At 41.6% G+C, this 13,557-nt stretch overlaps 1 protein-coding gene across 1 annotated transcript; it reads left to right on the top strand.

Moving 5' to 3' along the window:
* The first annotated feature begins 24 nt into the window (after positions 1–24).
* Positions 25–9,082, top strand: LOC110529512 (putative G protein-coupled receptor 63). Its single transcript, XM_021611756.3, has 2 exons — positions 25–594; positions 7,336–9,082. The coding sequence occupies exon 2, from the start codon at positions 7,462–7,464 to the stop codon at positions 8,719–8,721; it is 1,260 nt and encodes a 419-aa protein (XP_021467431.3). The 5' UTR covers positions 25–594; positions 7,336–7,461; the 3' UTR covers positions 8,722–9,082.
* The last annotated feature ends 4,475 nt before the right edge of the window (positions 9,083–13,557 follow it).

Below are 13,557 nucleotides of genomic sequence, written 5' to 3'. Positions count from 1 at the left end.
ACCGTACCCAATCCTGTCCATACTACTGGATGACGGGACTGTCAGTTAACCGGGATACCGACAGAGGTTTTAGTGACGCAATATTAGAGCCTACGGTGGACCCCGACAGTGGCAATCAAAATTATCGTTCTCAGGATAACATAAAGATTAGGGTAGAGCTATAGGAAAGAATATCAAATGACAATCAACTTGTTTAAAGCCCGTTTTGAGTCATGATTCTGTCTGGTAGGCCATTAGGCCAATCCAGCCGTTTTTTATTTTGCTGCGAAATCAATTCCTTGCTAAACAAGGCTATAACGATATGCGGAGGAGCTACATTTTACTTTACTGCTTTTGTTGAATTGTGTAGGTGGCATTCGCCGTTTGTCGCTCTGTAAACAATATTATTTGATTACACTTGTTAATTAGCGTGCAATGAGAGATGAATACACCTCGAATATGTAGTTGTGACGTCTGACTTCGAGGAATTACAAAAAGCATCTGGACAGCGAGATGGATCAACAGAAAGACTATGAAACAAGCAGCGTGAAAGGGTCTGTCTTAACTGAAACCCAATAACGATATTGGTCAACCTGAGACTTTGGAAGGAAAAAGGTAATTTAACTTTTTCTAGACCGAGGATAATATAATCGAAATAAATACTTACTGAAAAGTGGTTTCAGTTAATACAATGCAAACATTTTAAAACAATTATGTTTTATTAAATTAATATTAGGCTATCATCAAACAAGCATAATAATAATACTGTTATCAAAAATAACCCAGTAGGTTTATAATTTTAATTTGTATGGGTTTGTTTCAGTCCCTGTATATCGCAGAATGTATAGGCTATGAAATTCTATAGCCTCACAATCAATAATTTCCTGTGATGAGATACTATTTTAATAGGCCGGCACATAATGGCTGACTGTAGGCTATTATTGCAGAAAATGCATCAAAAGGAACGTTTATACATTTTAATCACTGTAGTCATGTCGTTTAATCACAAATTTCTACACCTCTTACCATGTTAATGTTGACTACTATTATTTGTAACTTTACAACTGTATGAATTACTATGAATTTATTATGTTTTATTTCCCCATTTGATAACTGAACAACATTATCCAGCTCAGTAACATATGTGTTATTCAAATTCAGACACTCCAAAAGATAAACGCAATTTCCACTAACTGTATGGTTAGCAGCATAACTTTTGCGTCTCTTAGAATCATCTAAGGCTTTAAGGACCATATGATACATCAACATGATCATTTGCAGTGGTTAATGAAAGGCTCAACATTGTTTTGAAAGAGATCCAAAGCATTCAGATAGGTAGGCCTAGTGTCTGGCAGCAGGTCCCTGTTGCTAGGTTCCACAACTACTCAACATGCAGTGTTATCATTGACTTGCAAGGTACCAGGCAGTTCCTTCTTACCAGTTACTATGGTTTCTGTGGATATGTACAGTACCAGTCAAAGGTTTGGACACACCATTCCAGGATTTTTCTTTATTTTTACTATTTTCTACGTTGTAGAATAATAGTGAAGACATCAAAACTATGAAATAACACATATGGAATCATGTAGTAACCAAAAAAGTGTTAAACAAATCAAAATATATTTTATATTTGAGATTCTTCAAATAGCCACCCTTTGCCTCGATGACAGCTTTGCACACTCTTGGCATTCCCTCAACCAGCTTCACGAGGTAATAACCTGCAATGCATTTCAATTAACAGGTGTGCCTTGTTAAAAGTTAATTTGTGGAATTTCTTTCCTTAATGCGTTTGAGCCAAACAGTTGTGTTGTGACATGGTAGGGGTGGTAAACAAAAGATGGTATTTTACCAAATAGGGCTAAGTCCATATTATGGCAAGAACCGCTCAAATAAGCAGAGAGAAATAACAGTAATAACAGAGGAGACTGCGTGAATCAGGTCTTCATAGTCAAATTGCTGCAAAGAAACCACTACTAAAGGACACCAATAAGAAGAAGAGACTTGCTTTGGCCAAGAAACACAAGCAATGGACATTAGACCAGGGGAATTATGTCCTTTGGTCTGATGAGTCCAAATTTGACATTATTGGTTTCAACCGCCGTATCTTTGTGAGACACAGAGTAGGTGAACGGATGGTCTCCGCGTAAAGCTTGGAGGAGGAGGTGTGAGGTGTGATGGTGCTTCACTGGTGACAAGGCACACTTAACCAGCATGGCTACCACAGCATTCTGCAGCGATACGCCATCCGATCTGGTTTGCGCTTAGTGGGACTATCATTTGTTTTTCAACAGGACAATGACCCAAAATACACCTCCATACGGTGTAAGCACTATTTGACCAAGAAGGAGAGTGATGGAGTGCTGCATCAGATGACCTGGCCTCCACAATCACCTGACCTCAACCCAATTGATAGTTTGAGATGAGTTGGACTGCAGAGTGAAGGAAAAGCAGTTAACAAGTGCTCAGCATATGTGGGAACTCCTTCAAGACTGTTGGAAAGTATTCCTCATGAAGCTGGCTGAGAAAAAGCCACAAGTGTGCAAAGCTGTCATCAAGGCAAAGGGTGGCTACTTTGAAGAATCTAAAATCTATTTTGATTTGTTTAACACTTTTTTGGTTACTACATGATTCCATATGTTTTATTTCATAGTTTTGACAGTTGCGTCAGCTGCATCCTGAAACAGTCTTATTCTACAATGTAGAAAATAGTAAAAATAAAGAAAAACCCTTGAATGAGTAGGTGTGTCCAAACTTTTGACTGGTACTGTACATGTACTCTAATCTCTTTCTAGCTCTTCCATCACATGCTTTAAATGACTGTATTCTGCTGAATATCTGAAAATGGAAGAATACTGGCCTAACCACCAATTCATGTTTATTCTATTTGAAAGTGGTCAGTTAAAAGGTTGCTTTTATGAGTCAGCCATGTGTGCATAGCTGCCAAATTTCTTTTGGGTCATTCTGTATGAAAAGGGGACAGATACTGTAGGCCATGATTTTCCCTGACATTTAGCTCAAATAATAGTTTTTTGGATTACTGAAAGCCTCTGTAATGACAGAATGGCCCATATCCTCCATTTCCCTCGCTACTTGTATAATTTGTATCAGGAATTATGTAGAAACAACATTGTTTCCACGTCACTTCAATGAAATAAAGTGGAATAGATGTTGAATTGATGCTTGTGCCCAGTGGGAATTAGAATACAAGACTGCTACACAGTGCAGAATTGGTGCGACTGTATCTATCAACAATGCCTGTCATAATATCCTCATGAGGAGAGCAGAGCATGATGATCAATCAGTGTCAGTGATAGGAGGTAGACCTAGATTTCAGTCTGAGGTTTGTTTGCACACATCCTTTCGGTCTTAATCAGAATATAGCACACAACACACCAGTCATTGTATTATCACCTAATAATACATATGTTCCTGTTCTATTCTGGCTAGCCAGTTTATCTCATTAATTAACCATTTTATTCTCTCCCTTGGTGTGGTGAGGTGACTGACAATTCTATTGATGCATAATGGTAAATAGATAGAATTTGCCTCAAGGTTTCAGTCTAGCAACAGCCATCACACAATAATATCCTCCGTGCAGTGTACAAATTAATGTTAATGTAGAAAAAAAGCAGGCCAATTTACATTTTACTGTAGGTTATTTAATAGGCCTTGAATCCGCTTTATCACTTTGTGTGTTCAACCCACATGGAATGACTAAAAATAGAAATGAGAGAGAGCACATTTGAAAGTGCTGCAGGAATGTTAGAAAATCACACTTAGAGAGAGAAATAGTAATGGCGCCTTGTTGTAGGCACTAACAGAGGCTTTATGCCTCGATCACACGTACAGTGTTATTGCGCAAAATGGTACACAGCATCATCTGGATGTGTGCAACAAAAGTTCAACATTCACATTCTGCTACTATTTACTGTCAAGCCGTCTAAGCATACAGTTTGATGCATGCGTTCAATAAATCCAACGTATTCACCACACAGAACGCACTGCAACTGCCTCTGTAATGCAATGCTGCAAGGCAAACACAACGTTCCATTGGAAATGAATGTACTTTTGGTGTACCAAAAGTGTACCGAGCTCTATGGATGGAACTGCTTATAGTTTGGTGGTTACAACATTTTCTGTTTGAGGTTTGCCGTGGAGCCATTCTAAATGATACCAGCCTGTCTAAAATAACAGTATCCAATGTTTATATAAGCGATAAGCCTTTTTTATTGCAGTCTTGAGTTGTCCCCATAAAAACATTGACTTGGTCAGTGACATGGTTTGAGAAATTGCTCCCTGGCATGGTTTAATTAATGCATGAAATTGCTATGATATTTTGGAGATGGAGAGCAGTGGTAAGTTAGTTGTTTGGCCTGCTTATAATAGTGTAGTAACCGGGCTTACATTTAAATAGCTAAACTCCAAGGACTGAAGTCCTTTTAGCCCTTACAATACAAGTTCTGGATATAAACCATATGCCAGACAAAGTACCAACAAGTAGTCTTAGCCTTATCTAAATAAAGTATGGGAGAGTGGGGTCAGTTGAACCAAATAGGTATGATGTGCCACCCATGTTTCTAGGAAAGTATACCAAATATTTAGGAAGAGGTCATCATTTCATGGAGTCTGAAGGAATAAACCACATGGAAAAAGTGGTAAGCAAGTTTGGTCCAAAAAACAGATTTTCACCAAGTCAAATGAATTTGTTGTGTTAGAGGTTTCATGATGCTTTTATCTAAACCAAAGTAGATAATTTAAATATTGTTCTATACATAATTTGGGGTCTATATAAGCTACAATATGAGAATCTAAACATAGCATGAAAGTGCATCCTTGTAGCTGTGTGGGCTAATATAGTCAAAATGTTTTCCTTTGGACAGTTGAGCCAATGGCCATGGGGTAAGTTGAGGGTATGGCAAGTTGACCAAATGTAAGTGTTTTCTTCCCAGGTGTAATGCAAGGCATTAATCGCAGGAATATGACGTCAAATCAAATTTTATTTGTCACATGCGCCAAATACAACAGGTGTACCTTATAGTGAAATGCTTACTTGCAAGCCCTTAAACAACAATGAAGTTTGAAGAAAATACCTTAAAAAAGGTAGGGGAATAATAACAAATTACTAAAGAGCAGCAGTTAAATAACAATAGCGGGGCTATATACAGGGGGTACCGGTACAGAGTCAATGTGCGGGGGAGTATTATGGCTTGGGGGTAGAAGCTGTTTAGAAGCCTCTTGGACCTAGACCTGGCGACCCGGAAGCACTTGCCGTGCAGTAGCAGAGAGAACAGTCTATGAATAGGGTGGCTGGAGTCTTTGACAATTTTCAGGGCCTTCCTCTGACACCGCCTGGGGTAGAGGTCCTGGATGGCAGGAAGCTTGGCCCCGGTGATGTAATGGGCCGTACGCAATACCCTCTGCAGGATGCTCTCGATGGTGCAGCTGTAAAACCTTTGATGGATCTGAGGACCCATGCCAAATCTTTTCAGTCTCCTGAGGGGGAATAGGTTTTGTTGTGCCCTCTTCACGACTGTCTTGATGTGCTTGGACCATGCTAGTTTGTTGGTGATGTGGACGCCAAGGAACTTGAAGCTCTCAACCTGATCCACTACAGTCCCGTCGATGAGAATGGGGGCGTGCTTGGTCCTCCTTTTCCTGTAGTCCACAATCATCTACTTTGTCATGATCACTTTGAGGGAGAGGTTGTTGTCCTTGCACCACGCGGTCAGTCTCTGACCTTCTCCCTATAGGCTGTCTCATTGTTGTTGGTGACCAGAAAGGCCAGCATCTCGGAGTCGCCTCTTCCCTGTTGACGTTGAGGCAGGTACTATTTAATGAAGCTGCCAGTTGAGGACACGTGAGGCATCTGTTTCTCAAACTAGACACTAATGTACTTGTCCTCTTGCTCAGTTGTGCACCGGGGCCTCCCACTCCTCTTCTATTCTGGTTAGAGCCAGTTTGCGCTGTTCTGTGAAGGGAGTAATACAATGTTGTACGAGATCTTCAGTTTCTTGGCAATTTCTTGCACGGAATAGCCTTCATTTCTCAGAACAAGAATGGACTGATGAGTTTCAGAAGAAAGTCTTTGTTTCTGGCCATTTTGAGCCTGTAATCAAACCCACAAATGCTGATGCTCCAGATACTCAACTAGTCTAAAGAAGACCAGTTTTATTGCTTCTTTAATCAAGACAACAGTTTTCAGCTGTGCTAACATAATTGCAAAAGTGTTTTCTAATGATCAATTAGCCTTCTAAAATAATAAACCTAGATTAGCTAACACAACGTGCCATTGGAACACAGGAGTGATGGTTGCTGATAATGAGCCTCTCTCTATATGCCTATGTAGATATTCCATAAAATAAATACAAAATGAAGTTTCCAGCTACAATAGTCATTTACAACATTAACAATGTCTATACTGTATTTCTGATCAATTTGATGTTATTTTACATTTTCTTTCCAAAACAAGGACATTTCTCAGTGACCCCAAGCTTTTGAACGGTAGTGTATGCAGATATATTTGTTAGAAAGAATAATGTATTTCCCTTGACGGAGTGATGCTGAATATAAAACACTCAATTTACCCCACTCTCCCCCATGTAGGATAGGCATTCTAACATCTGTAAAACACACTTCTTCTGGGAAAATAAATTACCTGTGGCATTAAAGGGATACATAAATACGCAAAAAATCTCATTAAATCTTTAAATTAATTCTGTACACCAGTTACACCAGCTGATTGGCAGAGTTGAAGTGGAGTTACCTCCAAATGGAAACCTAAAAATGAGAGACAACAACTGTTATGTTAGTGTTGGGAAGGCCATGTTGTTTGTAGGGAAGTGCAGTATTTACTGATGATGGAGAGAAGTGTGGCAAGTACAGGGAAGATCCTTGCCAGTCCCATATGAAGTTGGTAGCTTTTAGCAGTTTTAATGTCTTCTCTGTGCCCTGTGTGCAGTGTCAGGATAGGATTTTGCTGACTGACTTTTCCCCACAAGGGCCTTCCCTCCCGTCCAACACTGAATGGATTAGAGGCTTTAGTGTCTCATTCACTGTAACACCGAGGGGATTTGGAGGGAAAGGATGTTCTCTCAATCTCTGTTGATCTCCTTTCAAAGTGCCTAATCATGGAGACAGTGAATTACGTGCAGATCAATGTGTATATGAACGTTTCAGTTTGACAAATGCATTGAAATAAGTCATTTAATTTTATACATAATATTGTCTTTTGAGGAATGCAACATTTTAAAACAAAGAATACCCATTTTAAATGTATTATTATTATGGAAAAACAGACAAAGCTATTTAGACATTTATGTTTCTGTGTTGCCTCCATTTCCCTCTCCGTCTCCCCAGGATCTCTCCTCCATGCTAAGATGCTGGCTTCTTCAGGACTAAGAAATGCATCCGAGGTATCATGTTTGGCGAGAGAAGAGCTCCAGTAACGATGCCTAACCCCAAGCCTGCACCCCTTGGGGAAGAATGGTTTACTCCACTGTCGTTCCCCCTTTGGAGGCAGGGGAGTCCAACAACGCCAGCCTCTGCTGCCTCGTCATGAGGCTGCTGAACCTCTCTGACCACCTCCTCCAGGGCCAGCCTGACATGGAAGACATGTCCATGCAAAACAGCTCCAATGGCATCTCCTGGTCACCTCTGGACCTGGTCACAGTCACGCCAACATCTGAGGCCCAGGATAGTGTGCAGGGCGTCAGCCTGCCCCTCCAGGTGTTCTTCTGCATGGCCATGGTCTCCATCCTGCTGGTGGCCTTCCTGGGGAACGTGGTGGTGGTTCTGATGGTCTACCAGCGCGCTGCCATGCGATCCGCCATCAACATCCTATTGGCCAGCCTGGCCTTCGCAGACATGATGCTAGCTGTCCTCAACATGCCCTTCGCCCTGGTTACTGTGGTGACCACACGCTGGATTTTCGGGGATGTTTTCTGCCGAGTGTCGGCAATGTTCTTCTGGCTCTTTGTCATAGAGGGCATGGCTATCCTGCTTATAATAAGCATAGATCGGTTCCTGATCATAGTCCAGAAACAGGACAAGTTGAGTCCCCACAGAGCCAAAGTGTTCATAGTCATCACTTGGACTCTCTCCTTCTGTTTCTCTTTCCCACTAGCCACAGGTCACCCTTCTCTCCAGATCCCCTCTAGAGCTCCACAGTGTGTTTTTGGCTACACCAGCGAGCCGGGGTACCTCGCCTACGTATTGCTCCTCATGATGGCCTTCTTCTTCATCCCCTTCATGGTCATGTTGTACACTTTCATGGGGATCCTGAACACCATCCGGCACAACGCTGTGCGCATCCACAGCCACCCGGACAGCATCTGCCTTAGTCAGGCCAGCAAGCTGGGCCTCATGAGCCTGCAGAGGCCCTTCCAGATGAACATAGACATGAGCTTCAAGACACGTGCCTTCACCACCATACTCATCCTCTTCTCGGTGTTCATCATGTGCTGGGCGCCCTTCACCGCCTACAGCCTGGTTTCCACCTTCAGCAGCCCCTTCTACCACAAGGACAACTTCTTTGAAGTCAGCACCTGGCTCCTTTGGTTGTGCTACCTCAAGTCGGCCCTCAACCCTCTCATTTACTACTGGCGGATCAAAAAGTTCCGCGATGCCTGCCTTGACCTGATGCCCAAGTACTTCAAGTTTCTCCCTCAGCTGCCCGGCCACACGAAGCGGCGTATCCGACCCAGCGCTGTGTACGTGTGTGGGGAGCATCGCTCTGTGGTCTGACTTGGAGGACACAGACTTCACTGCCATGTAGGTTTTGTTCAACCATTTATCCAATTTGCTCTCACCAGTCAAATTCATGAGGAGTTGTGATTGCTGTTTCGACAAGGACAGTACATTTTTGCTGTGTTGAATTTGTTTACAAAGCATGTAAATTAACTGCTTCTGTGGTTTTGATTATGGTGAAAGGCAGCCAGGCTATTACATTTTTTTCATTGATATTTCTGTTTGATTGTTTTGTGCCTATTAATTAGTCTATGCCAGTCAGAATGCTGCTACATCTGCTGAAAATGTGCTATTTCAGTGTACTGCACTTAGGCCTCTCTTGAATGTAATAAAACATTTACATTTCTTACCATGTTAATACAGTCTTTGGCATTTACTTCTGGTTGGGTTTACTTCTTTATAACTCATGTTAGATTTTTGACTTATACTGTACTTCTGCAATTATACTATGGTTTACACACATCATAAAAAAGGCAAAGAAATGTAGAAAAAAGTTCCTTAGCAACCCACAAATGTTTGTATTTTTTTTGCTGCAGTCTATTTGTTTAGATTGACTCAACATGGCCTTGAATCCTATTTGTGTTTAATGTACCATGCACTCTAGAGACGCATTTACACCAGGGTTTGCAAAATGGTGGCCTGCGTGCAGTTTTATTTGGCCCCCAAAATCTTCTTACATTTTTTAAAAAATAATTTCATTGTTGTGCATAAAAGACTAAGAACCTCAGAAAATCAGCTCCCAGAGATTTTCATTTGGGATATCTGTTCGTAAGTATTCCCACGCATGGCGTGATCGAATACAAACGTATGCAAGGTTAGAAATTATGTTTTAGTCTAATATTATATGTGTGTGTGGTCAATTTGCAGTCTACAAATTATGTAATTATTTTCCGTCTCCCTGATCATCCGCTCAAGAAAATAATTGGCCCAAGGCACATCTCTGCATCACCCAGTGGTGTCTCTTTCCTGTCAGCCCCTCCACTGAGTGTCTACACATGTGAAACGTTTCCACAGTGCATTTATGCATGATCTCACCATACACTTGTTTCCATAAGTCCGCCTTCATCTTGGCTATTGATATTAGCTACACACTTCAATGTTGCATTGGTCACACTGCTTATAAAACAGTGTTGAATATGGTAATGGTATATTGCTAGTCAGTCATGTCTGATGCCTGGACTATTTGAAGGTGTTTATGCACACGGTTCTGTTTGATATGCTAACAGGTTTTAGTGGAATTCTCCTGATGTATTTAACATTCAACTGGGTTAGATAGTAATAGGTAAACAACTCATTTCTGTTAATACGAACTTAAATTACAAAAGCAAAAGGTCATCTCTGCAGACACATTTGGGTCATGGTCCCAGGCATTATAGTCTAAAACGGATGCCAGACTCTGAAAGGTCAACGGGTTGATTTCCAATGTGGACATTTAGCCTCAAAGAGACGTTGGCCTCTGCAACCCTTTGTAGCTGGGCCAGGTGAATTTAGATACATTCAAAATAACAGTTGTACCAAGGCGATTCTTTTCAGCTTGAAGAATATAAGGGATGGTGTTCTTAAATCAGCTTCCTCTCTGGAATTCATTATTCTGCCAGCAGTGACTAATGAGCGTGCTAAGGGCTTTCAAGCTCACTATAAATCATAGCTCCGAGCACTATTACTAAGCAACAGCTACTTGGGGGTGTCTCAAGAGAAGGTGGATCTAGTATTGTTCAGTAAAAGGTGTTGTTTTCTTCCTCTTAAGGAGCCTTGTGTTTAAATAACATGCATTATAGAATGTGTTGAACATAACACGAATGATATCCAATTATATGGGCAATAAATGGTATGTGATGTGGGCCATGACCTGATTATTCTATGATGTTGCAGTTGCTCCTGTGGACTGTCTACTAGCAAGATCCGTAAAAAATATTTCCTGGAAACACAGGAAATACCCTTGAGTCATCCCGTCAGCTCTAAGGTAATGAGCCTGAAGCTCTTCTTGTGTACAGGTATATTCTATGGAGTCCATTTGAGGACTAAATGATTTGACTTCAAACTATAAAAACCGTAAACGAAAATAATAATAATTGTTAGCAAATGAAGAAATGTGTGTTGAGATCAAAACCTCCAAAATGCTAACAAAAATATAAAAGTTGTAAACAAAAATATTCAGCAATTGTCACGTTTGTTTGATAAAATATCTTGTTCTTGCAACTGAAAAGAGATGGCGAGCAACAAGAGAAAGGAGATGGACGGCCAATGAAAAGCGATGGCGAGCAACAAGAGAAAGGAGATGGACGGCCAATGAAAAGCGATGGCGAGCAACAAGAGAAAGGAGATGGACGGCCAATGAAAAGCGATGGCGAGCAACAAGAGAAAGGAGATGGACGGCCAATGAAAAGAGATGGCGAGCAACAAGAGAAAGGAGATGGACGGCCGATGAAAAGAGATGGCGAGCAACAAGAGAAAGGAGACGGACGGCCGATGAAAAGCGATGGCGAGCAACAAGAGAAAGGAGATGGACGGCCAATGAAAAGAGATGGCGAGCAACAAGAGAAAGGAGATGGATGGCCGATCAAAAGTAATGGCGAGCAACAAGAGAAAGGAGATGGACGGCCGATGAAAAGCGATGGCGAGCAACAAGAGAAAGGAGATGGACGGCCAATGAAAAGCGATGGCGAGCAAAAAGAGAAAGGAGATGGACGGCCGATGAAAAGCGATGGCGAGCAACAAGAGAAAGGAGATGGACGGCCGATGAAAAGCGATGGCGAGCAACAAGAGAAAGGAGATGGACGGCCGATTAAAAGCGATGGCGAGCAACAAGAGAAAGGAGATGGACGGCCTTTGAACAGAGATGAAGGGCGGTCCACTGACTTGATTACTAGAGTAGGGGCTAAAGATACAAAATCCACTGAAACCTTGGACTGGGAAGAAAAAAATGAGTTAACTTTCGTACTTGGGCCCAGGTTCTACTTCATGCACATAGCTCATCCAGCTTGAGCTCTTGCTTGTTTCCATGGCAATCGGAGGCACTTGCCTGTGGATAGACTTGTGTCTATCCACAGAGTAGGGCATGTGTCCCTCCTCAGGCGGGTCTATGTGAAAACCACCCAAGACAGACTCCCTCATCTCTGTGGTGGCGTACTGTCAGTCAAGTAGACCTATAGCAGTCAGGTGTTAGACTGCAACACAGATGATCTGCAGCGATCAGAAATTGCATCCATCCTTAAATCACCAGATCAGTGTAGATGAAGGAAAGGAAGACACTTTACAATATTGAGATGCACCCACCATCTCCACAGTATGCTGCCAGGGGCTTTACTAAATATCAGCTGACAGACAACTACCACATGGTAGAAAATGGAGCAGGTCTAGACACTGACCTTCCTAAAAACCCATGAAGAAAAGCATTTTAGAATCATGTTTCTTCTATTACAGCGGTCTACATTCGGTTCAATCTAAAAATGTATCATTCAGCAATCTATATGTGTAGAACATTGATTACTACCTTTCAGTTAAATATCCCCTTTGGCATTCCCCTTTGAAAGCAGCAAATCTCGTTCCATCTGGCACACACAATCCAGATAATGTAATATTATCCAAGCCACTCACTCAACCGTTCACATGGTACCATGATGGCGGGATAAAAATGATTTCATTTACTTCTGGCATAGTCTAAAGAGAAAATCCTTTACAGACTTCAGTCTATTTTGCTGTTCAATATTAGGGAATACACCCCTCTCACAGTGGTGATGATTATAATATTGTTCATTAGGAAGTCATGAGGCAAAAAGGTAAGAGACAGATCGAAATTGACTGGGGGAGGGGTGGTCCAAAATAGGTGAGGGTTATCAAACTATTCTTTTTTGCTTTGGGGAGGGTTCTGTGTTTTTGGGGGGGGATACATTTGTGCTTCTGCTCGTATTTTCCCTCTAAAAAATGGCTTGACTTACTTGATATTACACTAATAAAAAGTGTAGAAACGTTTGTGAAGGTTTGGTATGGCTTTAGCTACTGCAGGCCTATGATATGAAGGCAGTGTGCCACAGCGCTACAACTGACTGACAGTTTAACTTGAGGAACTTCAGGCCTACCAGAGTTACTCCTATAATCTAAGAATATGCTTCTCTTTATACAAAATATTCAGACCAAAAAGGTACAAATTACCTGTGTCGTAGCATGCCACCAGCATATCTCTCTAGGGTTAAGAAAGTATTCAGACCCCTTCACTTTTTCCACATTTTGCTACAGCATTATTCTAAAATAAATGTAATTGTTTTTCCCCCTCAATCTACACACCATCCTCCATAATGACAAAGCAAAAATATTTTTCTGATATTTTTGCACATTTATTTAAAAAATAAATAAAACAAATACACATTTACATAAGTTGGAAGGTGAACCTTGACCCCAGTCTGAAGTCCTGAGCGCTTTGAAGCATAGAGTTCCGAGGCACAGAACTGGCGAAGAGAACCAAAACATTCTGAGGCATTGAAGGTCCAAGAACACAGTGGCCTCCATCATTCTTAAATGGAAGAAGTTTGGAACCACCAAGACTCTTCCTGGAGCTGGCCGTCCACCCAAACTGAGAAATCGAGGGAGAAGGAACCCGATGGTCACTCTGACAGAGCAGAGTTCCTCTGTGGAGATGGGAGAAGCTTCCAAAAGGACAACCATCTCTGCAACACTCCACCAATCAGGCCTTTATGGTAGGGTGGCCAGATGGAAGACACTCCACAGTAAAAAGCACATGATAGCCGACTTGGAGTTTGCCAAAAGGCACCTAAAGGACTCTCAGACCATGAGAAAAAAGATTCTCTGGTCTGATGAACCCAAGATTGAACTCTT

The sequence above is a fragment of the Oncorhynchus mykiss genome, chromosome 8 (assembly GCF_057628025.1).
Source record: "Oncorhynchus mykiss isolate SJ-2025 chromosome 8, ASM5762802v1, whole genome shotgun sequence".
NCBI lineage: Eukaryota > Metazoa > Chordata > Actinopteri > Salmoniformes > Salmonidae > Oncorhynchus > Oncorhynchus mykiss.
This window is presented reverse-complemented; position numbering and strand designations above follow the sequence as displayed.